We start from the raw sequence: 15,326 nt of genomic DNA, 5'->3' as shown, positions 1-15,326 counted from the left end.
AAAGGGTTTAAAAAAAAAACGAGGGAGTTGCAAAGTTAGAGATTTGGTTAGTTCAATAACAAGAGAATTCAGAACGTTCTTTATATAAAAACTATGGAATGGATCACTGGCGTCTCTGGCGGGGAGGACAAAGGGGACGCGTCACCCTCAATATTTTGAAGTACAAAATATTCGATATTTTATTTTAATGTAATTTACTTACTAACGACAGAATAACATATAAATAATAATTATTATATTTATTAGGAATATGATATTTAGGCTGTGAAACGATTTTAACAGAGTTCTTGATATACCTCAGGAGATCCGTGAAGATAAGCAGAAAGGTAACAAATAGAATCGAAGATAAACAGATTGGGCTAGGTAGTACCATTTAAATCACTTTCTTTGATGTCTCCCCAAATTTTACATGCCAGAGACGCCAGTGGAATAGATGTCAACAAGTCAATATTCCGAGCAATATTATTAAGAACTTGATTTAATTAGAAGTCTTTTCATAAAATAATAATAATAATAATAATAATAATAATAATAATAATAATAATAATAATAATAATAATAATAATAATAATAATAATAATAATAATAATAATAATAAAGTTCTATTGTACTACATGAATTTTAACTGGAAACTTACATTGATTTTTGGAGAGATCACGAGACCAAGCGCTCTCATCCAACGTAGCACCAGCTGGTTATTTCAATAGCGTGCGAACAAATACTGAAGAACAAGACGCTGTCCTAAGACAACATATTTTAAAACGATTAGGTTATGTAAAGCGAATCAAACAAAAATAAAATAAAATAAATCGTATTCACTTGTCTCTTTCTTTTTTCTCCAGCTCAATCAAGGTAAGCAACTGTTACGTAATCTAAGAGAGATTTCAAGGTCAAAGGATTCTTCAAGGTCAAACAAAGTAAACATTAAAAAAAGCAGGTGGCATTGTCACGTGTATAGCCTATCACGTGATGGAGTTTGGTTTGTGATATTTTGTGATTTGAGTGTGATATTTTCCAAAGTAAATGTCAAAACTGGACGTGGTATCGTAGAGTAGATTTCTTGAAAATTAAATGAAAATGTTTTACGTCCCACGTGTATGCCGGATAGGCCAAAGGAGACGATAAGAAATGAATAAAATGGTGGAATGAAGAAAGTGGGAGGAAACGGAAGAACTCCAAGGAAACCCACGCACACAGTGTTTATCCACTACAAAGTTCACTTGGCGGGGCAGATTTGTACCACCTCCGGTTTCTGTAGAGAGAGATTAGAGTGAAGATTAAATATGCTTTCGGTGATTAATCGATTGCAGAAACCCGCTTCTCGCTATCTATTATCGTTTTTTTTTTACTCTTTAGCATAGGGGTCGCGGTAGCTCAGTGGTAGAGCGTTCACCTCTGGTAATTGGGGTCCCGGGTTCAATCCCAGCCTCCGCCAAGTGAACTTTGTGGTGGACAAACACCGTGTGCGTGGGTTTCCTCGGGATTCTTCCGTTTCCTCCCCCTTTCTTCATTCCACCATTCATTACTAATCATCACCGTCTCCTTTAGCTTAACCGGCATAACCGCAGGACGAAAAACTCAAAAATTTCATTTCATTTTCTTTAGCATAGTTTCTCAACCTGGGAGGCGCGAGAGGGTTTCATGGGGTCGTTAAGGTAAGCAGAAGAAATAAACATAATTAGAATCGAATACCGGAAAATATTTTTAAATACTATTTTGAATTTTGTTCTGATAGGCATATTTTTTACTTTTATACATAGTGTTAAGAACAATAATAAATAAGTCTACTAAACATTTTTAACAGGTGTAGTGCTTAAAAATCAAACCAGAAATTATAAGGTTGTCGCTGGCGAGAAGATGTGGTAAAATGGGGGTCGTGATATGAGTTTGGTTGAGAACCACTGCTCTATACTGATCAACATTAAAACCGGAAGTGTTTGATACCTGCCACTTTAGGTTTAAAGAGAGGATAATACCTACTATTTTAAAAGAACAAGATTAAATAAAAAGTAGTGCTTTATCCTCCCTTTATACATTGAACAAGTAACCGTGTCACGTGATGAAGTTTGGTTTTTATGGTGTAATATTTTCTTAATTATATAGATATTAGAGTAGAGACAGATTATATTCTTGGGATGCTTAATTGATTGCAGAAAACCGCTTCGTGCTATATGGTACCGTTTTCACTCTGTGACGATCAACGTTGAAACCGGACTTTTATCATTTTTGCTATATGTAGAGCAACAATGAGACCTGAAGTCGTAGTGAATATCTACCACTTTCGATTTTAATAGATATATTTCAGGAGAGAAATGATATGAATTCTTGAGACGTTTAATCGGTTGCAGGAATCTGTTATCGATATTTATTATCGTTTTTAATATAGAGGGTGTTTCAAAACAACACCGACAACGTTTGGGAGGTGATTGCTGATAACAAGATAAGACAAAAAGTATAGATCAACTTGGGTGCACAAATGTTTCCTTTCGAAGTTATAGGCTGCCGAAATGATGAGAAATTGAACTTTTAAAGGTCCATAGGTCCAAAACTTGTCACCGTCGCATTTACGCTAGAGCAAATGTGAGGGTGCATATTCCTTAGTTGCGCAGATGGCGCATGGAGTGGTGAGGTGGTATACAATATTATTTTTAAATAAGAATCGAGGTTTAAAGATTTCCTATATATTTTATAAAAATATTTATAAGTATCGGATACAGACTGTGCAGGTATAATGAGGTAGATAGGATACTTATCATGACATCCAGCAGTCCATTGCACTTCACAAAAAATAACTGAGTCTATAATTCTCGTCGCACTTGGTTTCACTCCATGCACTTCATCTTCCAGAGCCTGGTCTCCGGTGCCCCCTTGGCACGGGTTCCGACCCTTCCGCTGCTGCCACTGTTGATGTTCTCTCTTCGGGTCCCACGTGAAGAAGAAGGCTCTCCTCACTCTGATGTATACAGCCCCCTTGGCCGGTTCCTGCGCTGCCACCTGGCGAGAAAACTGGGAACCATCCAGAGACGTTTCAGAAGCCTGAGACGATGTGGTGGCGCTGACTACCACAAACTATAAAACCTACCGTAGGCAGGTCAAAACTTCACTTACGAACTACTATGTGCCCTATCCAAGAATCCATGTTTCAAAATCCTGCGGTACTTCCGCAACAGTTTTTATAGAGGGAGTTGAGCTACGGCCAAAATTTGAAGTACTCACCAACTACTACTATAAAAATTGTTGCGAAAGTACGGCAGGATTCTGAAACATGGATATTTGGATAGGGCACATAGTAGTTCCTAAGTGAAGTTTTGACCCGAATATAGTAGCTCCCATAGCTTTGGAGCTATGGATATTTAGAGTTCAATTTTTCATGATTTCGGCAGCTTATAACTCCGAAAGGAAGCATTTGTGCACCCAAGTTGATCTATACTTTTTGTCTTATCTTGGTGTCAGTTATCACCTTCCAAACGTTGTAGGTGTTGTTTTGAAACACTCTGTATAACGATCAACGTAAAATCCACAATTGGTTAATTTCTGACACTTTCAGTCTTAGAAGAGAGATTACTTTGGATAACAAAATGATTTTAGAACGCTTAATTGATTACCAAAAAAAAAAAAAAAAAAAAAAACAACTCCTTATTATCTATATATTACAGTTTTGTTCTATAGTAATCAATGTTAAAACCGGAAGTGATTGATTTATTCCACTTCCAGTTTGAACATAGGATTGAGAGAGAAGATGGTAATTATGTTTAGAACTCATAATCGATTCAAAAAAAAAAAAAATGCTACTCCTTTTCTATTATCGTTTTTGCTCAGTGTATATCTATTTTGAAACCTGAAGTTGTTGTGGAATTCAAACACTTTGCGGTTTAGTAGAAAGTTAAGGAAGAAGATGTTATTTGTTTCTCTTTAAGGAGATGGAGGAAGGAGAGTAAAGGAACTGTTTGAATTCCATAAGAACATCCGGTTTCAAAATAGATATACATAGATCAAAAACGATAACAGAAGAGGAGTAACATTTTTTTTTTTTTTTTGAATCGATTGAGTTCTAAACATAATTACCATCTTCTCTCTCAATCCTATGTTCAAACTGGAAGTGGAAGAAATCAATCACTTCCGGTTTTAACATTGATTATCATAGAGCAAAACACTAATATGTAATGAGTTTTTTTTTTATCAATTAAGCGTTCTAAAATTATTTTGTTATCCACTGCAATCTTTCTACGAAAACTGAAAGTGTCAGAAATCGATCACTTGGAGATTTAACGTTGATCGCATTAGAGTAAAAATGGTAATAAATAGAAGCAGATTCCTGCAACCGACTAAATGTCTCAAAAATACTTGTCTCTTTCCATGCTGAAGTATCTACTAAAATCGGAACTGGTGGAAATCCAATACGACTAGAGTTATCAATATTGCTCTAAACAGAACAAAAACGATGAGTACGGTTTCAACGTTGATCGTCATAGAATGAAAACGGTACCATATAGCACGAAGCGGTTTTCTGCCATTAATTAAGCACCCCAAGAATATATTCTGTCTGTATTTTAATATCTCTCCTAAAACCGGAAGTGACACACATCTACTTCCACTTATGATTTCAAGAATAATTGAGAAAATGTCACACTATAAAGCCAAACTCCACCATGAGGTGTACACATGACACAGTTACTTGTTTAATGCATAAAGGAAGGACGAAACATTTTTTTTTTTCCAATCTTTGTTCATTTCAAATAGTATTACTCTCTTTTTTCTCATTTCAAAGTTTAAAATAAAATAATAAAATATTCTTTTTATCGAATCTGTATTCGTCTCAGGTATTATTATTACTATTATTATTCTTTTCCGTTTTTCAATTTTTGAAGCAATAAAATGAATTACACTATCATAAAATATGTGCTCCTCTTAGTTTTATTCTGTTCAGTGGCGTAGCCAAGATAAGGAATTTCCTTGTTTGAAACCAATCTTGAGCAAGACATTATTCAAAGATAAGAATTTATCATATTAAGACGAATTCCCCCCCCCCCCTTGACGAACTTCTCGTACGCTGCTGATTGTGTCTAACCATTTTCTGCTTTGAATGCAATTTGAAAATGCAGGACAAGAGTCTGCACCACCAATATTATTATCAAAACATCTTTTTGTGTATCTTGAATCAAGATTTTATGTAAAGGAACCAGAGTGAATTGCTACATCCGAAATTTATTTGGTAAATCTCTCTTTCTATTTTTCGAAACAAACTATTTTCTGCAATCAATAAAGAAAACACAAACGATTGGCTTTAGGTTTGAATCAAAATTTGAAAGTGGAGGGGGGGTAGTGGAAGTGTAAATATTTCTTTCTAATTTTGCAAACAAACTATTTTCTCTTCAAAACAATCAATAACAAACAAAAAAAGATTTTCTTCAGTTTCGAAACAAAATTTAAAAGTTCGACACCAGTGTGAAATTGGCCTACCAAATTTTATTTTGTAAATATCTCTTGAAGTTTTTCGAAACAAACGATTTTTTTCATCACAACGAGCAATAACAAACAAACAACAAACAATCGAATTTGGTTTTGAATTGAAATGTTAAAGTGCGGGAACCAGTGTGAAGTTAGTTCCCCAATTTTTGTTTTTATATATCTCTTTATGTTTTTGTAAACAAGTAAACCTTTTCTTCAAAACAATCAATAACAAGCGAAAAACAAACGAATGACTTCAATTTCGAATCAAAATTTGAAAGTGGGAGTCAATGTGTAGTTGGCCTCAAAACTTTATTTAGTATACGTATCTTTATGTTTTTCGAAACAAACTATTATTTCTTCGAGTCGATTTTGGTTTTGAGTTGAAATTTGAAGGGGGGGGGGGGAATCAACTTCACACATATGTTACGTATCACTTTATTGCTTCTTTAAGACTTTTAATTGTTGTTCAAAGATTTCTGTAAACCAATTTCTAAAGAAATTCTTAGAGGAAAAGGTTCCAAGTTGTTAGATCAGAACTTCTAGCTGACCACTCAACTTCACTTCCCATGCTTATCAGCCGGTTTTCAAGCCTCTCTTTCAATGCTACTGTTATTATTCTGGTGCAATGTGCATAAGCCCCAACATGTTGGTAGTATTACAGTTGGGGTCAAAATAAGAAATCAAACTCAGGGAAAAGACCGACGTACTCGATAAGCAGTTTGACTGACATGGGTCTTCAAATGAAACCAATCAAAATATAGAAATTAAGTTAGCTTCTTGCATACCATACCTTTTTCTCAGTAGAATGTTCTACTGTTTCAGACAGAGGACTGCAGCTCTAGAACCGAACATAGGACCCGGAAATCCGATTTTCAGAACAGGTTCCAGACCAGGATCCTAGAAAGATTATTCCTGAACCGGGCCTTAGGAACCGGTTCCAGACCTGGATCAGAAAACCCAGTTCCGGAACCGGATCTTCGGAACAGGTTCCAAACCTGGATCCGAAAACCCGGTTTCGGAACCGAATCTTCTAGAACCGGATTCATTCAGAGCCGAAAACCGGTTTCATCAGGAACCGGTTCCGGCCATCCCTAATTTATATACTATCTTCATTCTGTGATCCCTTATCTTTAGCAAACACAACATTCTATTTAGCGAACTTCTTGTACTGTTAAACATTGGCGCAGAATTACGGAAAAAATCCATACCCTTGTAAAAGGGCAAAAGGCAGATTTTCGAACATTCTCGTTTCACATGCACACGTTCTGTCCCCCCCCCCTTCCTTCCCGTACTAACTGAAATATTAGTATGAATGTTGAATGCTTTATCACTGTGCACTTACATTGTTTAATAATAGATTATATGACTATGCAGGACTTTCCTGTTAATCATAAATGATTATATAACACAATGCACAGTGCATATTTTTTTTTCTGTAAAACAACTTTTAAAAGCTTCGCTTTAATGCATTGTAATTTCCAGAAAACGTATGTACCAATGGATTCCGACGACGAATAGATTTTCATTGGCGAACGAAGCGTATAACGAATGATTATGCGTTTAGTTGGAGGTAATATTAGCATATCTTGTTGCCAATTTCTTATATTAATATAATTTATTTATTTTTTCCAAGGTTTCGTTTACTTCAATTAATTAGTCATGGTATTATTCAACCAGCATATATGTGGGCGTAGTGATAGTAATGACCAAGTTTGTTATCCATCGAAATGCATATATATATGCCCTTACATACGACGGCGCCGACTTTCCAAAATTTCTGTGGGTGCATATCAATGACAGGGCGTGTTAGCCTATTTATTTTCAGAACAGGCTCGATATTTGATTTATTTATTTTTAGTTAAAATCTTTTATGAACACTGTCATAAAGGGCTCTGCTATGACAAAAGTAAAATATACCGGTACTATAAGGATAAGTTGGGGCTGCCCTAGCTCAGTTGGTAACACTGCTGATTTAAACGCAAGAGAAAGGGGTTCAAGCCCGGATAAAAACTAAAAATCTTGTGGGTGCCGGGGCCCCGGAGCACCCACGTAGTCGGCGCGCATGCTTACATATCTGTATTATAAAATTGAAAGTGACTATGTTTGTGACTCGTAATCTTTTGAACCGCCCGACCGATCTCAATAATTTTCTTTTACGGAGATGCGGTTCTGGCCAGGGAGTGTTTTTAGTTATTCACTTGACTGAAGAACTTAGAGGAAGGGGAGGAGGTAGAGATAGAAAAAATAAATAAAACTTAATAACTCTTGAACCACCAGGCCGATCTCAATCAAATTTTCAACACAAATGAGGTTCAGAACTGGATAGATTTTATCATTTCACTTCGACGATGCAACGTAGGGGAGAAGGAGGGGGAAATATATAAAAATCATTATAAATAAAAATAAAAGTGACTAGGTTTGTGACTTAAACCACCCGACCGAGCTCAATCAAATTTTTAACATAGATGAGGTTCGGAACTGGAAAGTTTTTTATAATTTCAACTTGACGGTAGAACGTAGGGGAGGGGGAGGAAAGACGAAGGGGATATATATTTGAAAATAAATAAAACTTAATACCTCTTGCACCATCCAACCGATCTCGATCAAAGTTTCAACCTAGATGAGGTTCGAGCCTGGGACGATTTTGTCGTTTCACTTTGAAGGCACAACATATTTTCTAGGAGAGGGGGAAGGGGGAGATATATGTAAAACATATAGAAATAAAAGTGACTGTCTTCGTGACTTCATCACTCTTGAACCACCTGACCGATTTCAATCAAATTTTCAACATAGATGAGGTTCGCACACGGAGTGGTTTTCACCACATCATTTTGACAGTAGAACTTCTGGGAGGGGGAGAGGAGGAAGAGATATCCAAAAATAAATAAAACTTAATAATTCTTGAACCATCCGACCGATCTCGATAACATTTTCAATATTGATGAGATTGAGGACTGGAAAGTTTTTAGTTTCTCTTTGACGGTAGAACCTAGGGACGGGGAGCGAAGGGGGAAGGGGGATATATTACTTTGACGATACAACTTAGGAAGTCGGGTGGGGGGTGGGAGTTGTTTTTTTCTTCAACGCTGAGACGGTTGTTCGGAAGTTCTCGATCCACAGCAAGTTAGCCTTACGTGGAATAGCAAACTTTGAGCGAGAAGCTCTTTGCTCAGTAATCACAAAATTGTTGCTTTTGAAAAACATTTCGACTGCATACGCGCGATAATCTCCAGACCAAATCATAATGATAACTGAAAACAGGGGGAAAGTGGTGAGCGGGAAGGGATGACCACTCCTCTCACCAGTGGAATTGTGAGAGAAGTGTTTGGGGGGCATTCAGATGAAGACGACATATATATATATATATGAGGATTTTAAGACAAATTGCATTCAAATTATGCCAAATATTGTATATTCACAAATATAATGAGGAGGCCCACATGAGCTTTAAGGGTACCGGGCCCCCTCCCCCTTGCCCCCCTCCACTGACGGCGCTACAGCTGATAAAGAAATAGAGGGGAGGTTATTGCGTATTATTGACTATATCTGTATTGTCAATTAACATGCCATTTCAACACATAAGAGACCAGAATGATTTTAATCAGAACAAAGTAATTACAAACTCTTATCAATACCGGTACTATTTATACTATTTATATATATAGTAGAACCATCTGATAAACTACAGTAAACTCACTATTATCGGTGGAATTGGATGTGACAACTACCGATAAGCAAATTCCGCTGGTAATGCGCAAAATGCCCGAAAAATTACAAAAACTAACACAAAAATACTTCTGAACTTTATTTTATTTATTTTTACAGAAGACCCTACACATACGGTATGATTATGACTTAATAAAGAGTAGTTTTCTGTAGTTATAAATCTGTTGGTTTACTTTTTCATAAACTAAAATCAGTAATCTGTTTCTTTTTTTTTTTTATTTCGTTTGTGTTGGAAAAGACATTTCTTCTTTATTTGGAATTGGATTTTTTTTTAAAAAAATAACATTTTGTCACGAATTAATTAAAACAACATTTTGTTTTGGTGCTGTAATTTACCGTTGCAAAGAAAAGAAGAAAAACAAGAAAGGAAGACCACGTACAATCTGCAGAGCGGATAATTGTGATTTTACTGTAATATAAGAAACGTAGTACTGTATAATTAAAATGAGATACGAATTACATGAGATATCGGTGTTTGAATCTAACCCATTTAGGAATCCAACCCAGAAAAAAAAAAAACACACACACACACAGCAAAGTTGATTGTTGTCGCCAGTGGCGTCGCAATAATTAAGCATATAGCTTAGATATAATTAAAAGAAAGAATGCTGTTATTGACAGGACATGTTGTCATGAGTAAGATTATTAGTTTATTATTGATAGAACATGTTGTTATTGTCGAGATTATTAGTTGCTATGGAAAAGCTCATTACTGAGTTTTACACACGAAATTAAAGAGGATACGTATACGAAAGATATGGTTGCTGTTGATATTTAATGTACGTATAAAACAGAAGAATAAATCGACGATTTCTGGACGCAATTCATGTTTATGGTTAGTAATTAGTAGCTGATATGTTTATTATAATAACATGATAATTTAAAGATACGTAAAACGAATCAGGGCTAAAGCGAAGTGTTTATATATATATTTCGTTTTATCTGGTGCCGGAGACACGGGACTATACTATACTATTTAGTTCCGAAGAATAGTAAGAACTGAGTTTATGTGCATACGTATATATACCTTTTTATGAGTTTCACTATTTTGAGAAGTGGGAAGAGAATACAAAGAATTGCTAATATGCAGGATTCCGAGATTGAAGAAGTACCCAGTATTTCAAATGAAACCATATCTCGAAATGCCGTAACTCTGTCTGAACATTCCTATTCTAGACTTATTGATATGTTTAGTCGACTACTAGATGCTAAATTCGAACAATACAATAAAAAGCTAGAACAGATACTAGATGCTAAATTCGAACAACACAATGAAAAGCTAAAACAGAAATTTGATCGACAACAAAAATTGTACGATGAAAAGCTAGATGAAAAGCTAGATGAAGATGGACGAAATGAAAATATTGAAGAACAGGATGGAAATGAAACAATTGAACCTGTGACGAATGGTGATGCGAGAGATGCTACAATTGAAGAAGAACCGTCATCTCCGGTCAAGGAAACTTCCACTACTACTACAGGCGTATTCAAAATTGAAGTGAAAGGTCTACCGAGATTATACCGGTTAGAGAAATTGAAGAAATTGTTGACAGACGATTTGAAGTTGGGAAGCCATATTATTAAGTCGCCGAAGAGAGCGAGTTCTTGGATTTATTTGATCTTTAAAACTGAAGAAGACCAACAGATGGCAGTGAAGACCTTGAATGGATACAGTTGGAAGAAGCGAGTTCTTTCAGCCGAAGTTGCCGAAGCTGATCATCGTAAACGAAAATTGGAAAACTCTGTTGATAAGGATTCTAAAAAGGCGAAAGTTAAGCTACCTGTAGAAGATAGAATAAAACAGGCAACAATACCTTTGTGGGATATTACTTATGGAGAACAGTTGAAGGAGAATAATGAAGAAATAAAATCTTCACTCACGCGACTGATGGATTTGTTGTCGAGGAGGAATTTGGATTTAGCAGATTGGACAGAAGAAAGAAAAGAGAAGAATGATGGACTTACAGACTTTCTGAAGCATTCGCCTATAAGGAAAATTACGCATGATTTGAAAGATTATTTCCAAAACAGAGAAGGTAACTGTTTGAATATGACATCGCTCTATTTCCTGATCTCCACTGAAAAGGAAGAAGGTGAAGAACCTCCACCACTGCAGCTGTTGTTCGGGAAAGAATATGTGAAAGAAACTGTATGTGACGTGAATTTCCGAGTATCTCCAGATTATTATTTTCAAGTGAATGCTTTGATAACAGAGCAGCTTTATACTTCCATCACGAAAGTGGTTGAAGTTGACGAAGAAACTTCCTTCATAGATGTGTGTTGTGCCACTGGAGGAATTGGATTTATTCTTGCTAAGAAATGTGCTCAAATTCTTGGCATAGATACGTTGAATCTGACAATTGAAGATGGCTATATTCTCGTTTGTGACTCCTTATTTAGTTTGATTGGATCTTTTGGACATGTAACTTAGATTTGAATTACGGAGTTTGAGAAGGTTGTATTTAAGTAATTTTACTTTAAATAACGTTATGATTTTGTCTATTATCAGTACTTTGTTCGAATAATAACATTTTGTTCAGAAGGGGAAAACAAAATATTTTTATGCCGATATATTATGTATATTTTGTTTTATGTTATTTAATCTTGTTGAGTTCATGCTTATGATCGCGGTTGCTGAATTTATGTTAGCATATGTCTTAATATTATGTGCCTTATTAAGTCTTTCTCTTATGATATACCTATTGTTTTATTCATCTCTATTTCATCTTATGTGTTTGAAAAGAGATTCGATTGTATTAACTTGAAATCCATGACAGTGAACTTAAATTGAAGCTTTTAAACGTAATTATTGCCTTCTGATCTTGTTGTTGTTTTGATAAGATGACGATCTTAATTATAAATAATGTTGTTTGTATATGGATGTTATCGCTCAATGTAAAAGAGGAACATTCCTGTTGATTGGGAGTACCCAAAGCCTCCTTATACATAGGATTATTGTAGTCACATTCCCTCTCTTGTAACGATCTGATTTCCTCTTGTATGTTGGATATCAGTATGCTATGTGAATTGACCTGGGCAGTAATATTCACTATCTGATTTTTTTGTTGGGCTGTCGTCGATTCCACGGCTTCAACGGCTTTCTTTATCGACTCTGTTTCTAGAGCTAGTTGATCCTGTCTATCTTGCCATTTGTTACTAAATTGTTGAAACCTAGTATCAACTTCTCGCGTCATATCATTTGTAATTTTGTTGGTAACTTCATCAGCTAATACTTGCAAATTTTCTTTCAAATTGTATTGCAAGCGATCAAAATTTTCTTGCACACCTTGTACTTTATCTGAAAGAGATTTATGCTGCGCTAGTATCTGTTCTAGCTTTTCATCATTCAATTTTTGTTGTTGATCCAATTTAGTTTGTTGTTGATCAAATTTAGTATCAAGTAGTTGACTAAACATATCAATAAGATTAGAATGGGAACGTTCGGACACAGTTACGGCATTTCCAGACATGGGTGTCCGAACGTTCCCATTCTAATCTTATTGATATGTTTAGTCAACTACTTGATACTAAATTTGATCAACAACAAACTAAATTGGATCAACAACAAAAATTGAATGATGAAAAGCTAGAACAGATACTAGCGCAGCATAAATCTCTTTCAGATAAAGTACAAGGTGTGCAAGAAAATTTTGATCGCTTGCAATACAATTTGAAAGAAAATTTGCAAGTATTAGCTGATGAAGTTACCAACAAAATTACAAATGATATGACGCGAGAAGTTGATACTAGGTTTCAACAATTTAGTAACAAATGGCAAGATAGACAGGATCAACTAGCTCTAGAAACAGAGTCGATAAAGAAAGCCGTTGAAGCCGTGGAATCGACGACAGCCCAACAAAAAAATCAGATAGTGAATATTACTGCCCAGGTCAATTCACATAGCATACTGATATCCAACATACAAGAGGAAATCAGATCGTTACAAGAGAGGGAATGTGACTACAATAATCCTATGTATAAGGAGGCTTTGGGTACTCCCAATCAACAGGAAACATTGCATCATCAACAGGGAACATTGCATCTTCAACAGGAAGCATTGCATCACTGCCCGAGAACTCCATTAATAGAAACTGACGGGATATCTTCTTCTAAGAGTTCTACTGATGATGGTTTAGTTGTGGAAAACCACAGTAGGCGATTCCAAAGTCCAGATCGCAAAAGAAGAAAGGAGATAAATAAGTACAAAAGGGTTCCAGACCATTATCAACGCCAACAAAAACATAACTATAGCAAAATAAACGTTAAGGTCAGTGAAATTAAGGCCATGACTAAATTCAGCGGTAAGTGTGACGAAACCGCAAGCTCGTTCTTAGAAAAATTTGAAGCAGAGTGCGAGATTATGGGTGTAGATCAATCTAAATTTATGAAGTTGTTACCACATCTGTTACTTCCTCCTTGTTCCTTGTGGTTTAAAGCTATTCGCGACCATATAAAATCCTACGAAGAATTTAAACGGGCCCTGTTGGCTAATTACGAAAATGATTTCTTGTTAGCTAACCGTGATGCGATGGTGCGAACTCGACACTATTCACCTCGGGTCGATAAATCTCTTACGGATTTTACAATCAATGCATATAATGAACTTAAACTCGTCAATCCGTTTCAGCCAGAATCCAGAATAATCGCTTCCGTACGCATTTTATTGCCGTATAAATTACAACAGATTCTGTTGTCTGCTCAATGCGTAAACTTCAATCATCTGATAATTTTAGTTCAAAACTTCGAGAATCAATTCCCGAACCCTAGCGGAAGTAATCGTAATCCACCCAATCCAATTCCTGTCAGAAACCTGAATATAACCAATGAAAATACCGAAAATCTTCGCAGCGATGAGAGGTCACGTGACAATACTGGCATTGGAATTAGTGAAAGATCTGTTATACGTACTGGAACTGGAGCTAATGGAAGATTCAATTCTAGCGGTAGAAATGGAACGAATTATAATAATCCGAGGAATAGTTGGACGAACGGAAGAAACTTTCGTGGAAGACGTAATTACAGTAACAATGTCATGCACACCAGTGTGACCCAAAACAGATTCAATTGGAGATCTCGAGATGGCAGGAACTGTCGGAATAGGACCGAAGTAATAAATGAAACAGGAAATGGATCAAGAGAAAATAACCAAGATTGTGGTGTTCAATGTACTTTAATTGACTCGTTTATTAATCATAATTTAAACTAAAACCCGCTGATATGGTTGGGGTTAATCCCATATCAGCTGAAGGTTCTCATGATTATTCGTCTCAATGTTCATCTAATAGTTTATTTGAACAACATGTTATGGTGTGATTAATTTATCTTATCTTTGTATTAACTTTGAGTGTTATGTTTACCTTTATTTTACTTTACATGTTCAAAAGAGATTTGATTATGTTAACTTGAAATCTATGACATTGATTTTAAATTGAAGCCTTTAAATGTAATTATTGCCTTCTGATCTTGTTGTTGTTTTGATAAGATGACGATCTTAATTATAAATAATGTTGTTTGTATATGGATGTTATCGTTCAATGTAAAAGAGGAACAACTAACTAGTAACTCTGCGTAAGTCATCAATTAGTTATAATTTTGAATAGACCCATAAATGATATTTGTAATGAATCGACGTTTTATGATACGTAATTAGTAATAAAAGAAAAATGTTGTTATAAATGAATTGATATATATATATAGAGAAAGAAGAGAAAAGAAAAATATTTATATTGATGTAATAATAATAATTAATACGAGGATTGATGTAATAATAATTAGTACGAGGGCTATTCAAAAAGTGAATGTTTTGAAAATATACAGGGTTCTTTCCTTCTCTGTAATACTGTTACGGAATTCCCGTTCTGGGCGACATCTACAGCGATATATCCCTATTATAATTAATCTGTACCTATATTATCAACATTGATCAGAGGCGCAATAATTAAGCATATAGCTCAGATATAATTAAAAAGAAAGAACGCTGTTATTGACAGGACATGTTGTCATGAGTAAGATTATTAGTTTGTTATTGATAGAACATGTTGTTATTGTCGAGATTATTAGTTGCTATGGGAAAGCTCTTTACGGAGATATACACACGAAATTAGAGGATACGTATACGAAAGATATGGTTGCTATTGATATTTAATGTA

General features: G+C 35.4%; 1 protein-coding gene across 1 annotated transcript; it reads left to right on the top strand.

Moving 5' to 3' along the window:
• Positions 1–10,822: 10,822 nt before the first annotated feature.
• On the top strand, positions 10,823–11,608 carry LOC145671466 (tRNA (uracil-5-)-methyltransferase homolog A-like). Its single transcript, XM_081740658.1, has one exon. The coding sequence runs from the start codon at positions 10,823–10,825 to the stop codon at positions 11,606–11,608; it is 786 nt and encodes a 261-aa protein (XP_081596784.1).
• The last annotated feature ends 3,718 nt before the right edge of the window (positions 11,609–15,326 follow it).

This window comes from Thermobia domestica, chromosome 15 (genome assembly GCF_964235325.1).
Source record: "Thermobia domestica chromosome 15, izTheDome1.hap1.1, whole genome shotgun sequence".
In the NCBI taxonomy this organism is placed as follows: domain Eukaryota; kingdom Metazoa; phylum Arthropoda; class Insecta; order Zygentoma; family Lepismatidae; genus Thermobia; species Thermobia domestica.
This window is presented reverse-complemented; position numbering and strand designations above follow the sequence as displayed.